At 53.3% G+C, this 13,230-nt stretch overlaps 1 protein-coding gene across 1 annotated transcript in view; it reads left to right on the top strand.

Moving 5' to 3' along the window:
- Positions 1-13,230, top strand: part of ENPP1 (ectonucleotide pyrophosphatase/phosphodiesterase 1) — a 739,100-nt gene that overhangs the window by 666,697 nt on the left and 59,173 nt on the right. The window contains exon 20 of the mRNA XM_078649218.1: positions 187-341. Coding sequence (XP_078505344.1) covers positions 187-341 — 155 coding nt within the window. The remainder of the gene's footprint in view (positions 1-186; positions 342-13,230) is intronic.

A 13,230-nucleotide genomic window follows, 5' to 3' on the forward strand; every position in this document is an offset into this window, starting at 1 on the left:
AATGGTTATAACCTATAGTATTTATTTTATGTACGATATGGGATACATTTTTATAGGAGTCCGTTTGTATTTTTGTTGTCCTTTGCAGTGAGTAATGTTACTGATGAAAGAAATTGACGAATCCAAATTTAAAATATATTCTTCTCCGTCTCGTGACATTTTAGTAATGGGTAAAATTTGTTTTAGTAACAAACACAGAGACTCAGAACTTGCCATTCGGGAGGCCCAGAGTTCTTCAGAAGGACAGCAGCTACTGCCTTCTACACCATCATAAGTATGTGAGCGGATACAGCGAGGATCTCAATATGCCACTTTGGAGCGCATACACCGTCAACAAAAATGTAAGAAGTACTTTTTTATCATTTGCTCATTGTCCTCATTTTTATAAAACCCACTTTAATGAGTTTCTTAGTTTACAGATCTCATCAGAGCATTACACATTATTCACATATTTTTTCAACAAAAAATAGTTAGGGTGACCAATATAATTTACACATTTTTCCAATTATTTTGTTTTTTCTCCCCTAATTCTTAGTTTTGAAATTTCATTTTTGTCAGCCATTACTATTTCATCTTCTTTGCTATACATTAAAAAAAACTATAAACTTAACTAAAACCATTTATAGGAGGTATTTTTTTTTTTTTTTAAGACCAACGGTCCCAAACTTTATTTAGTTTCACAGATAAGCCAGTAGTTATTCATACAGTGTCATAACAATGAAGTATTGCCACAAACGGTATCCAGCAAATAGCACATGTTGACATGTCAGTTGTACATGAGTGAAAATAAACAGTTGCTGGTGGAAGTGCATTAGTCCATAGGTGACGTTGCCAGGAATTGACTCATGTTGCAGTGCTCGCAGTTCGTAGCACTGCAGAAAGGGACCAGTGTGGTCACAAAAGTCAACAGTCATTGTTTGAAGTGGAGTCCCCTGATGAATGTGGCAGCGGGTAGAGGCAGCATCATACCCTCCATTGTTGCATGGACCGCTGGGTGCCCGCTTCTTGGTCACGGGCGCAGCCAATCAGCCTTATGTGAAATGCAAATGAGGAAGGGTGATCGAGCATTATCAAGTGTACAGTATGAACAGCCTCTGTGTCAACCAAAGGGAATAACTGGGTAGTTTAATACGAGGGGGAGGGGGAAACATTTCAATAACTGTTGGACTAGCATTCGTGTGTGTGGTGTAATGTATCTAGAACCCTAGCTGCGTGTGGTGCATCCTATGTGGGTCGTGCAGGGGCGGGGACAATAGGGGAGGCGGGGGTCGCTGCGGCCGCAAGGCGAGGGAGGGGGGGGGCGAGCGGCGGGGGGGGAGAGAGCGGCGGGGACCTCTCCGTCGTGTAAGGCCTCAGTCATCGAGGGGGGGGGGGAACGTGCGTGGGGCGGGGGGGAGGCGGGGGGGCAGGGGGGGCGGTAGAGCCCGCGCCAGGTATGGACAGCAATCAAGTGGGCCTCCTCTATTCTGTGTCGGGACGGTACTCTATGCCGGCTTGGGCGCACGCTCGGTGATATGTGATCAGGGCAGCATCCCAATCCTGGGCGATCGGGTATTTCCGTAGGCCAGCGGCTTCCTCCCTGTGTAGTGACACACTCTCCGCACAAGCCCAGTTGGCAAAAGAGCGACGCCAGTCCGTGGGGCGCGGCGGGGCAGCGCTTTTCCAACGTCGTGTGATAAGACGCTTGGCCGTAATGAGGCCTAAGTCCCAAAAACGTGCCCGCAGTTTGGTCTGCTTGGTCCTCTTGTAGAGTCCTAATAGGCATACTTCCCATGTCTTGGGGAGGATATCGCCTGTGGCCGCCGTCAACATGTCCGTGACCGCCGACCAGTACGAGGTAAGATGAGCGCAGCTCCAGAGCGCATGCAGGAAGTCCGAGTCCAGGAGTACGCATCTGGGACACGCCGACGAAGCGAGTCCGAAGTAGCGATTCAGTTTGTCCGGAGACAGATATGCGCGGTGGATGATGTAATATTGGATGATCTTGAATCGCGCATTGCGGGGAATAACCCTGGCGCCTGCTAGAATAGCGGCCCACTGTTTGTCCGTCCAGTCTGTGCCTCGGTCGGTCGTCCATTTTTCCCTCAGTCTCTGAGAGGAAAATTGCGTATGACTGTGCAAGGCTTGTGCAAGCCAATGCACAATGTGGGATCCATCGCCCATCACATGTAGGTACTGGACGAGTAGATGAGTGGACGGTTCATGGCTAAGGTCGCCCCACGCCTTCGTCAGCTCATGGAGGCGTTTGGCGTGCGTCAGAAATTGACCCACTGGTAGTTCTGTGTCCGCGGCCAGGGCCCCGAAGGGTAACAGCTCTCCGTCATTGTACAGGCCGCTCAGGTCGTCTATGTCTGCCGCAGTCCAGCTGCGCAGCTCGGTCGAGGACAGCGTGCCAGCGCCCAAGGGGGTCCCCAGTAGAGGTAGGTTCGGAGCATAGGGCACCATATGTTTGGTGAGTCTGAGGCTCCGCACGTAGCACCGCCGTGCCACCGCCACGTGGAGCTGTGCAGGGGGGCGGCTCTGCGTCAGTGGGTGGAAGAGTGTTAGCACCTGTACGGGAGATAGGATGGTGACGGCTGTGGCCGTGTCCACTAGGTTCTTGCCGCTCAGCCAGTAGGCGACCCACTGCAGCTGCGCTGCTAAGTAATAGAGCTCCTGATTGGGAACCGCTAGGCCTCCAGCGTCTGTGGCTGCATACAGGGTCTTCAGTGCTACCCGGGGTCTCCCCTTATTCCAGATGAGGCGTCTGGTGAGGGTTTCCAGACCCTTGAATATGCGCGCCGGCACGTACACTGGCAGATTAGTATAATAATAGAGGAGCCGGGGAAGCATTATCATTTTGGTTAGTGCCACTCTGGCCGGCACATTCAGTGGGAGGGAGTTCCAGAACGTGACCTGGGCCGTGAGCGAGGATATGGCTCTCACTAGGTTCCCCTCCAGGAGATCCACGGGGTCTCGATATATGAAGATCCCTAGGTACCTGAATACCGTCGGGTGCCATCGGAGCGTCTCCCCCATCATGCGCACATCACACTGTGGCATCTCGCCATCGAACGCATAGATCCCTGATTTGGCCCAGTTAACGTGGAGTCCTGACATGACTCCAAACGTCCGAAAGATGTCTGTGATCGCCGCTGGTATGTGCGCGAGATCTCGGACATATAACAACAAATCGTCGGCGTACAGAGACACCGAGTGAATGCCATCTGCTAGCGGGATGCCCCAGGCGTCTCCGGAGGTGCGGAGCATCTCCGCCAATGGCTCCATCGCCAAGGCGAATAAGATAGGGGAGAGGGGGCAGCCCTGTCTGGTACCTCTCCCGATGCGGATCCTGTCAGAGAACAATCGACCAGTCCGGACCCGGACCTCGGGAGCTTGATAGAGGAGTCCCACCATCTGGACGTAGGCATCGCCCAGCTCGTACTTCTCGAGGACTCGGAGGAGATATGGCCATTCCACCGAGTCGAACGCTTTTTCCAGATCGAGCACGATGCATCCCGAGCGTGGCCAGGTCGGGGTTGCATATCGTTGGACCCTGAAAAAACGGCATAGGTTGTAGGACGTGCTCCGGGTGGGTACGAAGCCATTCTGATCAGAGTGAACCAGAGTGGGGACCAGTGGTGCAAGCCTCCGGGCCAGCGCCGCTGCAAGTATTTTGTAATCTGTGTTGAGGAGCGCTAACGGCCTGTATGAGCCGAGTTCGTTCGCTTCTCTACCAGGTTTCAGCAGGGAGACCACGTTAGCTTCGTTCAGGGACGCCGGGAGTTCAGCGTCTTCCAACGCCGCCTTGTACACTTTCAGCAGTTCCGGTATTAACACCAGTGAGTAGGCTTTATAGAACTCCGCCGGGAGCCCGTCGGGGCCCGGCGCCTTGCAATTGGAGAGGGAGAAAATCACCTCCCGTAGTTCCTCACCAGTGAGCGCAGCTCCTAGCTCCTCTTGTTGGGCAGCGGTAGCAGTCGGGAGTCGCAGTGTCGCCAGGTAGTCCGCGATCTCCACCACCGTGGCCCGTAGCCGTGAGCTGTACAGGGACCGGTAATGCGATGTGAACGCTTCATGGATCTGCTTCTGGGTGTAGACCTCAACGCCCTGGGTCGTGCGGATGGACAGGACCAATGCGGATTGCGTGTCTTGTCGTACCAACCACGACAGTAGCCTGCCGGGCTTGTCGCCTGCGCTGTGGGTGCGCGCGGAGTGTGCTGTGAAGTTAATGTTCTTTAGGCGCTCCATCAGAGCAGCGTGGTCTGCCCTGGCCGAGATCAGTAGGGAGTCATCGCCCCCTGTCGCCTCCCGTTCCTTATCTAGTAGTGCCTCCTCCGCCCGTGTCAGATCTCTCTCCACTCGTCTACGTAGGCCCGCTTGTACACCGAGGCAGCTTCCCCGGGTCACCGCTTTAAAGGCGTCCCATTCAATTCTCGGGGAGGAGGTCGAGTCAACATTGTTCTCGAAGTACTGTAAGATCTTCCCGGAGATTTCCTCTCGGAATGGGGTGTCAAGCAGGAGATCCGGCTGTAAGCGCCACGTAGGTACGGGTGGGTGCGGGCGCTTCCATCCATATACCAGCGTGTGCGGGTTATGGTCCGAGTGCGTCCGACCTAGGTAGTCAGTGTCGGACACGGAGGGGAGCAGGTCACGGGACATCATGTACCTGTCCAACCTGACATGTAGAGAGTGGGCTCCCGAGTAGTAGGAATACACCCGGGCGGTGGGGTTTCTGACGCGCCAGGCATCTTGCAAGTTCCACTGAGTTGCCCAGTCAAGTAGGGCCTTGGAGGTCGCCTGCACTGGGGCGATTGCCGCTGGGGGGGACGAGCGGTCAAGGGAGGCATCTAACACGCAGTTGTAATCCCCACCCATCATCAAGGGTACGTCTGGCCATAGCGCTATTACTGCTGACAATCGTGTGAAGAATTTCCCCTGTTCCACATTGGGTGCGTATATGGAGGCTATGACGATCTGCTGCCCGTCAAGTCTACCCTGTATGAAGACATAGCGTCCCTCAGTGTCAACATGGCTGTGTGTCAGTGCAAACGGGACCCCGGGCCGAACCCAGATCAGGGTTCCTCGCGCAAATGCTGAAAAGGTTGTGGCAAATATCTGTCCCCTCCACTTACGACGAAGTGTGGCCACCTCAGCGGCAACTAGGTGTGTCTCCTGTAGTAGTGCAATTTGAATCTGATGTCTCTTAAGATAGGAGTATACCTGGTATCTACGGGAGGGTGTGTGCATGCCCCTGACATTCCAGGTACAAAATTTAAACGTAGCCATCACAATGTTTATGGCGTTCAAGCACCCACCCCTCCCCCCCCGGCCCCCAACCCGCCCCACCCACACCCGCACAGCAGCAGCGAACAGTGAGCATTTTTACCCTACGCTCTCTCCCACAGACCCAGGGATGCACGTTGCAGTATTTCAGCACCAACACTAGTCTCAAAATGAAGAACTTGAACATAAACATAATACCAAAAGGGCAACAACAAAACTAGTCGCCGCCCAAACGCTCTATCGAGCTCAATCAATCCGTAAGTTCAATGGGGGAGTGTCTGAGTACAGCACTTGAATAAAACAAGGTAGTTCGTTACGCCAAAAAGAGCCGTAGTGGCTCCCCTCCACGGGCAATGGGCCAGAAGGGCGCCAGGAGTCAGTTACAGCGTCAGTAGACAGGTCGGAGTTCCCAATGTCACTGGACCCAGGCAGTTGTTCCCATGGTGGGATCTCATCCTCCATCCCCCCAGGGGGGGGGCACTCACCTCTAGGGGTCCGTCCACCCCTCCAAAGTTATGGTCCCGGTGATGCTCCAGCGGGACAGCTCAAGCTCCCCACCCGGTACCACGGCGGCTCCGCGGCAATCCGGTAGGTGGGGGGGGTTTGGGAGCAGGGCACAGACCCCGGAAAAGGTGGCGTTCATGACTGCCGAGGTCTCTAGGAGCGTTGGTGTGGGCCCCTAATCGGGCCATCTTTGGAAGTGAGCGGACTATTCCGTTATGCGAGTTGCAGTAGTCCAGCCAGGGCCGGGCTGGGGAGGAGTGTTCATGCTATCAGATCCGATGTTTGGGGCGTGACATCTGGCAGGCACTCTGGGTTCGAGTCATCCGGTAGTCCGTACATGGAGTCGTCGTCCGCGCTTCCGCGTGAACGTGGGCTAGCGTTGGAGATCAGGATAGGCGATTGAGACCCGCTAATCTCCGCAGTCATGCGGACGGCATCCAGTTGTTCATTCTGAATTTGCTCCGGGGTGGGGCCGAGTTCCGTTTCCACGGCCGGTGACCCGGCCCTCGAGGTGCGCCGTTGTCTCCGCCTGTGTGTGCCCCGATTCCGGCGCCGCTCCATTGGCACGGGCCCGGGGTTCGTGTCTACTCCCGAATCCAGCCAGGCCACTGCTGCCTCTGGGGTGTCGAAGAAGTGGGTCTTGTCCAGTGCCACCACTCTGAGGCGTGCTGGAAACAACAGTGAGTATTTGAGAGCCAGGCGCCTGAGCCGCTGCTTCACTGCGAGGAAGGATTGACGTCTTCGTTGAACTTGTATGGTGTAATCAGGGAAGAACATCACCTTGGCGTTGTCTACCTGTATATTCGACAGCTTCCGTGTTTCGCGGAGGATGGCGTCCCGGTCGCGGTAGTTCAACACCCGCATGAGCATTGGCCTCGGGTTGGAGCCCTCCGGAGGTGGACGGGATGGTACTCTGTGTGCCCTTTCCACTACAAAGTGTGGCGACAGCGTGCCCTCTGGTAGTAGCTCTCTGAGCCAGGTCTCCATGTGTTCCGCCGTCTCTCTCCGCTCCCATCGTTCCGGTAGGCCCACTATGCGCACATTGTTCCTTCTGGCCCGTCCTTCCGCGTCCTCTGCTCTATCCTCAAGGAACTCCACCCGGTTGAGCAGGTCACGGACGTGTTCGTCCGTCTGCGCCAGCTTGGGAGTGGTCTCCGCCATCGTATGCTCCAGAGTCGTGGTGCGGTCGGACAGTTTCTTGTGGTCCGCCCGGAGGAGTGTCAGATCCACAGCCACCTTATCGATCCTGTTCTCCAGTGACGTACGGGTTAGTTGCATGGATTCTTCCAGGCGCTCCATGGCCGCCAGCATAGTGTCCAGTTTGGAGGCCGTTTGGTCAGCCTCCACGGTCTTCACCATTTTCCCTTTGCCTAGTGTCCCTCCGGTGCCAGTCCTCGCCCTGGTCCCCCCTGACATGTGAGTGGCCTTTGCAGCCGGTCAGTCGAGTGGGTATGCTCTCGCAATGTGCAGTGGTGGGACCGGTGCGTGTGGGTCTCCCGGTCAGGCTCTCCGTGCCACCCGTGGCAGATGGTGCGTGGCTGCGGGCGAAGGGGAGGATTGCTCCACCGCAGGGCTCCGGGGTTCCGCGCTATACTACCATCCGGGGAGGACGAGGTGGTTGCGCAGTGGCTGGTATGAGATCTCCCAGGTGCGTCAGTCTATGCCGTGAAAGTCCTGTTTGCAGAACACCTCTCGTCTGTGCTATGCGGTGGCTCGCCAGGCCGGGTCACTAAGTCTCTCCGGGTGTGTCCGTCCACTGGGCTCAGGAGGACGCACCTTGCCTGACGATGCTAGACGCCACCAAGCGTCGCGTGGGGATCTGCGTGGTCCAGCACAAGTCCGGCGGGGGCGGGGTGTGCGAGCCGTGCAATCTCCGCACTTGCGCCGGCCCGGGAGAGTCCCTCAGTGCTGGGCCGGCCGTCAGTGGGGGCCGATGTGACGCGGCCTCAGTTTGTGTGTGGCACGGTCTAGGCCTCTCGGCGCCAGGCGGGTCCGGTGTTGATCCGTGGCGGCATCCAGGTGGCGGACGGGTACAGAGGCCCAGGAGATAGGGCCGTGCGGTCTCCGGTGGTGGTCTGCTGGGCCCAGGGGTGACGGCGTCTGTGTGGATCTCACGGTGGCCAAGCTCGGAGACCCTCCGATGTCCGTCAAGCCCGGCTGGGCGACTCCAGTGTCAGTAGGTGGGACGGGGTGGTGTCACAGTCCGCCACGGGCTGGCGTGACTTGGATACGTGTAGCTCTCGGGGCCCTCGAGTGGCTGGGCCGCCGGGGGTGTTGGGTGCCGTATCGTGGATTCCTACCCGTGGCCGGGCCTATGTCAGGGCGGCAGGCGGGCCTGGGGGGCCCAGGGAACTGTGCTGGTCAGCGTCCGTATTAGGCCGGCAGGGCCTAGGGGCGATGGTGCCAATGTGGGTCCCCAGCCAGTCCCGCGCACTCTCCCCCGATGTTCACGGAGCCCGGCGGGATGTCCCCAGTGACGGCAGGCAGGGCGGGTTGGTGTCGTGACTCGCCGTGAGTCCAGGCGGCGAGCCTTTTGCTAATGTCCGGGGCCCCTGTATAGTTGGGTCTTCAGGGAGTGTCCGGTTTGCGGGACGTGGGCTCTGTTCCCCGCAGGATTGCGCTTTGGAAACCACACGCTCTGCGGCCCACCTCGCAGGGCCAGATCCCCGGCCTCAGGTGGTTGGGGTCGCCGACCGGAAGTGCACTCAGGGCGGTCAGCTGCCAGGGTCGCTGTCGGTCGGATGGTCAGGTGTTCCGATTCGCCTGAAAATCGCCCAGGTGATGGATCGGGTACACTCGGTTCGAGTTTGGGCCCGGTTCCACCAGAAATGCAGGATAAATGGCCCGTGGTAGGGGAGCTTCACTCGGAGCTCAGCCCGGGCACGTCTTTTCACATCTCGTGCTTGGCCACGCCCCCACCATTTATAGGAGGTATGTGGTCTAGTCAGGCTTTGTTACAACAGTTTTAAATTCTGCTGGTTTCTAATACCGCAGTGAGGCGGGGGGTGTTTTCACCCATAAGAAATATCACATAACTTCTGCTCACTTCTCGTTTAAATTTATATTCTTATCTATCATTGGAAGGAGGGCTACATTTACACCTATACAGTTATTGAGTGTGCACATTTAGATTTTCTTCTTATGTGCTTTCCTCCCTTTCAGTGTATATAGAATCCCATACCCTGACATATTCTTGTTTTTCTTGTTCCACTTCTGACGTCCACATGCAGGATCACCCTTTAGTAGTCTGCCCATTTAATTACAATCCTTGCTGCACCTGTTCATGTTGGGACCCCTGATTTGTTTTCCCAGATAAGCGCTGCCTGCCTTTTAGCTATTAAGGCCAGATCTGCCAATAGGCTGGGGAACGTGTGCGTGCTATGTTTCTGCCAGTTCCTGTGTTTAAATAAGTCACGACCCCCTTCCACTAATCTGCCAATTTTTTACATCTCTAGACCATATAGAGTAAATTGGGGGTCTGGCCATCAGTTAATCTAGATTAGACCATTGGACATTGAAGACAATGGATGGGGCTCTGGGCTTAAAATGGCTGGTATAAACCTTCTGCTCGAACATTCAAAAGTTTGTCTTTCCGTTTCTCCCTTTTCAACTTAGAACTTTCTACTCTTAGTGGGTGGAATGTTCTAATAGCATTATAGCCCTTCTGCCACAGCTATACCGGTTGTTAAAGGCCCTCACCCTCGTTACAAGGACTCGTCTGTGGCATAGGCCTATAACTCGGGTTCAAAGCCTTTAATAACCAGTATAGCCTTCAGCAGCAGGCTATGCTGCTATATTAGTTCATGGAATGTTGAGAGCCCCATTGAAGAGAATGGAGTAGCCCCGGGTTTATAATGGCTGGTGTAAGCCTGGAGTTCCAATGTGCCAATGTTTGTCTTCATTTTTCTAACTTTTTCATTTAGAACATTCTACCCTCAATGGGTTGAATGTTCTAATATCTTATAACCCTTCTGCGTCTGGCTTTACTGGTTGTTAAAGGCCCTCTCCCTCGTTATAGGCCCTCATCTGCAGCTCAGGCCTATAACTCTGATTTGAGGCCTTTAACAACTGGTATAGCCCTCTGCAGCATATATTGCAGTTACTTCTTGGATTTGTGTGCAGGAGAGTGGGGTGTGGTAGAGAAGGGAATGAGAGCTATAGGTGGCAGCATAAAAAACAATGTAAGGTTATCTTCTGATTGTATTCCTTTATTCTTCCAAGCACTCCTCTGATCAACCCCACACCATCTAGTTTGTGTGTCTATTTAAATGTAGGTAGTAGTGAGAGTTGACTGAGGAACAGGCAGATGTTTTGCAAGTGTTTGAAGGCATAGGGCTTGAGTACGAGTCTGGCAGTCCGAGAACCGCCAGACTCATGGGGGCGTGGTTGTAGCGGTCCAGCCGCAACTGCACTGGTGATCTGACCACCCCCTTAGAAGTTGGGCGATCGGACCGCCATGGGACCGCCACAACTGCCATAGATCCCTGGCAGTGGCGCAGCGGTCTTGAGGCCGCAATATGCTTGGGGGCCCGCCGCAGTCCCTCCAAGCATATTATGAGTTTTCTCTCCACCACTGTTTTCATGGAGGTTCCTCCTCCATGAAAACCGGGGCAGAGAGGAAACAAAGAAGGCCCTACAATGTCCCCGGTTTCCTCCGGGCCAAAGGGTGCATGCAAGGGGCACATGGTGTGTCCCACTGTGTGCATGCTCCCAGGACCTGCACGGCATGGACTTTACAGTCCATGCCGTGCAGGTACTGCCTTTGACGTTTCCATTGTGGTGGCTATTTTCAGAGGCGCCGCTGTGGGACCACCAAAGAAACACCTGCCAGACAGGAGAAACACTCGTAATCTGGCGGGCAGTGCACACACAGCTTTGGCAGTACGGGAGCGTGTGGGTGGCATACCGCTCACTCCTGCACCGCCAAAAGTTGTAATTGGGCCCATAGTTGTGAAAGATGGGAGGGTCTATGTTTAAGGAGATGGCTATTAATCAGGCTAGAGCTATTTTCATTTTTTGGGGGGCTGTAAAAGGATTGACCTTCCTGCCAATAGTGCTAACAAAAGGAAATCCCTTCAATACAGTAGTTGCCACCCACAGCCAGTATGTGTTTGCAAGGCAAGGACCGTGCTCCCTGTTTTCCTTACTTCTGGGTCCCCTGACACTATGCATCTCCTCATCATTTGAGTCAAGTGAGGGGGACGGGCATCCTATATCTAGAGAAGACAGAGGACCGAAAAAGCCCAAGGGAAATATTAGAAGAGGAAGAGAGAGATAACAGTAAGGCAGTGGTCAAAGTGGAATGGGAGGAGACGAGCTAGACTGAGAACCGAGATGGTTGTAAGGAGAAGAACTAAGGCAAGGGATGGAACTGAAAGAGAAAAGGCTGAAGATGGAGTTGAGCATGAAGAGAACAGCACGATGGAAGGAGTGGAGCATGGATTGAACGGAGTGGTTTATGGGAGAGCAGGAGAGCCCACAAAACATCTCAGCGAAAGTTAAGACAATGAATTAGAAAGAAAACTTAAAAAACAGACATTTAAGAATTGACCATGGTCCGATGCAAGCATCAGGGAAGTTAATTGAAATGGTGCCACATGTAGACTTGATTGAAATTCTTTCGTTTCCCTTTTTTTTTCATCCTTCTAAGCAAAATTGGAGCTTATCTGCGGCTCCATGGTTAAGCCCACCCTCCCCCAGAAAAAAATCTGCTTTTCGAAGGACTGGCAATGCATTTACCTTAATGCTAACTGCATTAAGGTAAATTAAATGTCTGGCAGCTGACTGCTGGGCAGCATGCTAATCCTCTTTTCTGTGCATTTCACAATGTGGACAAAGAGATATATTGTTTTGTGGCACATTTTATCTGCATTCCTCCCTTTTTTTTTTTTTTATTTAAAAACTTTTATTGGCATATAAAAAACCATACAAAAATATATATATATAGGTGGAGCGTACAATAGCGTTTTTTTCTATAACAGTCCATTTGTGGATGCGCGCTCTTATCTTTTGTCTTCCCTCAATTACAAGAAGGGAAGAAAGAGAAAAAAAGAGAGAGGGGGGGGGGTGTTTACTGGGGTTTCCTCAGGTGGTCATCGAGTGGGCGCCACATGTGTAGTTTGGCGTTGTGTTCTTTCGAGAAGTTGCCTGTGATGTTGTCTGCTCCTCTCAGGAAAGTGACCCAATTAATCCATGTTTTGAAGTTCGCTTTGGCTGTGTTCTTCCAGTTTGTTAGGATTATTTTAAGGGCTTCTGTGAGGAGTAGGTCTAGGAGTTCTCTCTCTTCTCTACTTTTTAGGTTCGCGGTTAGGTGTTCTGTTGCCAGGCTTACGAAGCTGATCGTCAGGTCGGTTTTGAGCATATCGTTCAAGAAGGTGTTGATCTGTGTCCAGAACCTCTTGACTTTCACGCAGGTGAAAATGAGGTGTTCAAGGGTGCCTTCTTCTTTCTGGCAGTTCCAGCATTTGCTAGACTCTGCGATGCCGACCTTGTGGAGCTTGGATGGCGTCCAGTAGGCCCTGTGGAGTAGCCAATACTTTGTTTGCGCTAGTTGTGGGGTGACTTTGTTTGTTGTCGCTGAGCTCCACATTTTTGCCCGTTCTATTTCATTCAGTTGCCTGCCCAGGAGCGTCTCCCATGCGTTAGTGGCTTTCTTGTTCTGTGCCAGCGTGGAGGGGCTTAGGAGCTTGTATATCTTTGCAGTTTGGTGACCTGCTGAGTTGAGGAGTTGCAGGTACTTGATGATGCCTGGCTCCCCTTTGCGTAAGTTCGCTTTCGTTATTGCTATCTTGATCTTTAGGAAGTTGTAGAGCTCTTGGTTTGGGAGGTCGTGTAGCTGCTGTAGGTTCTGGAACGTCAGCGGCCCTTGCTTGGTTTCTGTCTGGTTGGGGAGGCTAATGCCTTTCTCGATCCATATGTCATTGTGCAATGTCGCTCCATGATAGGTTACTTTTGTGTTGAACCAGATAGATTCCCATGCTGTGCTTTTCAGCTTCTGCGCCATGCGTCTGTCTACTTTCATCAGTGCCTCCCTCGTGTGTTTCAGTATGGCGTTGGACTTTAGTGGGTGCCTGTTTGCTGTTAGAAGGGCTATTGGCTTGAGCCCTCCCAGGATATCTTGTTCGACCTCTAGCCATACTGGTTTGTATGTTTGTGTGTCGTCTATCCAGGCAATACCTTGTCTCGCCAGGCATGCCGTTTGGTATGTTTTGAAGTTCGCCAGGTTGAGGCCTCCAAGGTCTCTTGTCAGTCTTAGTTTTTGTAGGCTTATCCTTGGTTTTTTGTTTTTCCATAGGAAGATGTTTATGAGTTGGTCTAGTTTTTTGTGGAATGTCTCTGTCATTGGGAGTGGCAGCATTGTTAGCGTGTAGTTTATCGCCGGGGTTATCATCATTTTGATGGTTTCAATTCGACCCCACCAGCTTATGTATTTTGGCGACCATAACTCCAGCCTTTCTTTTA

This window comes from Lissotriton helveticus, chromosome 6, assembly GCF_964261635.1.
Source record: "Lissotriton helveticus chromosome 6, aLisHel1.1, whole genome shotgun sequence".
NCBI lineage: Eukaryota > Metazoa > Chordata > Amphibia > Caudata > Salamandridae > Lissotriton > Lissotriton helveticus.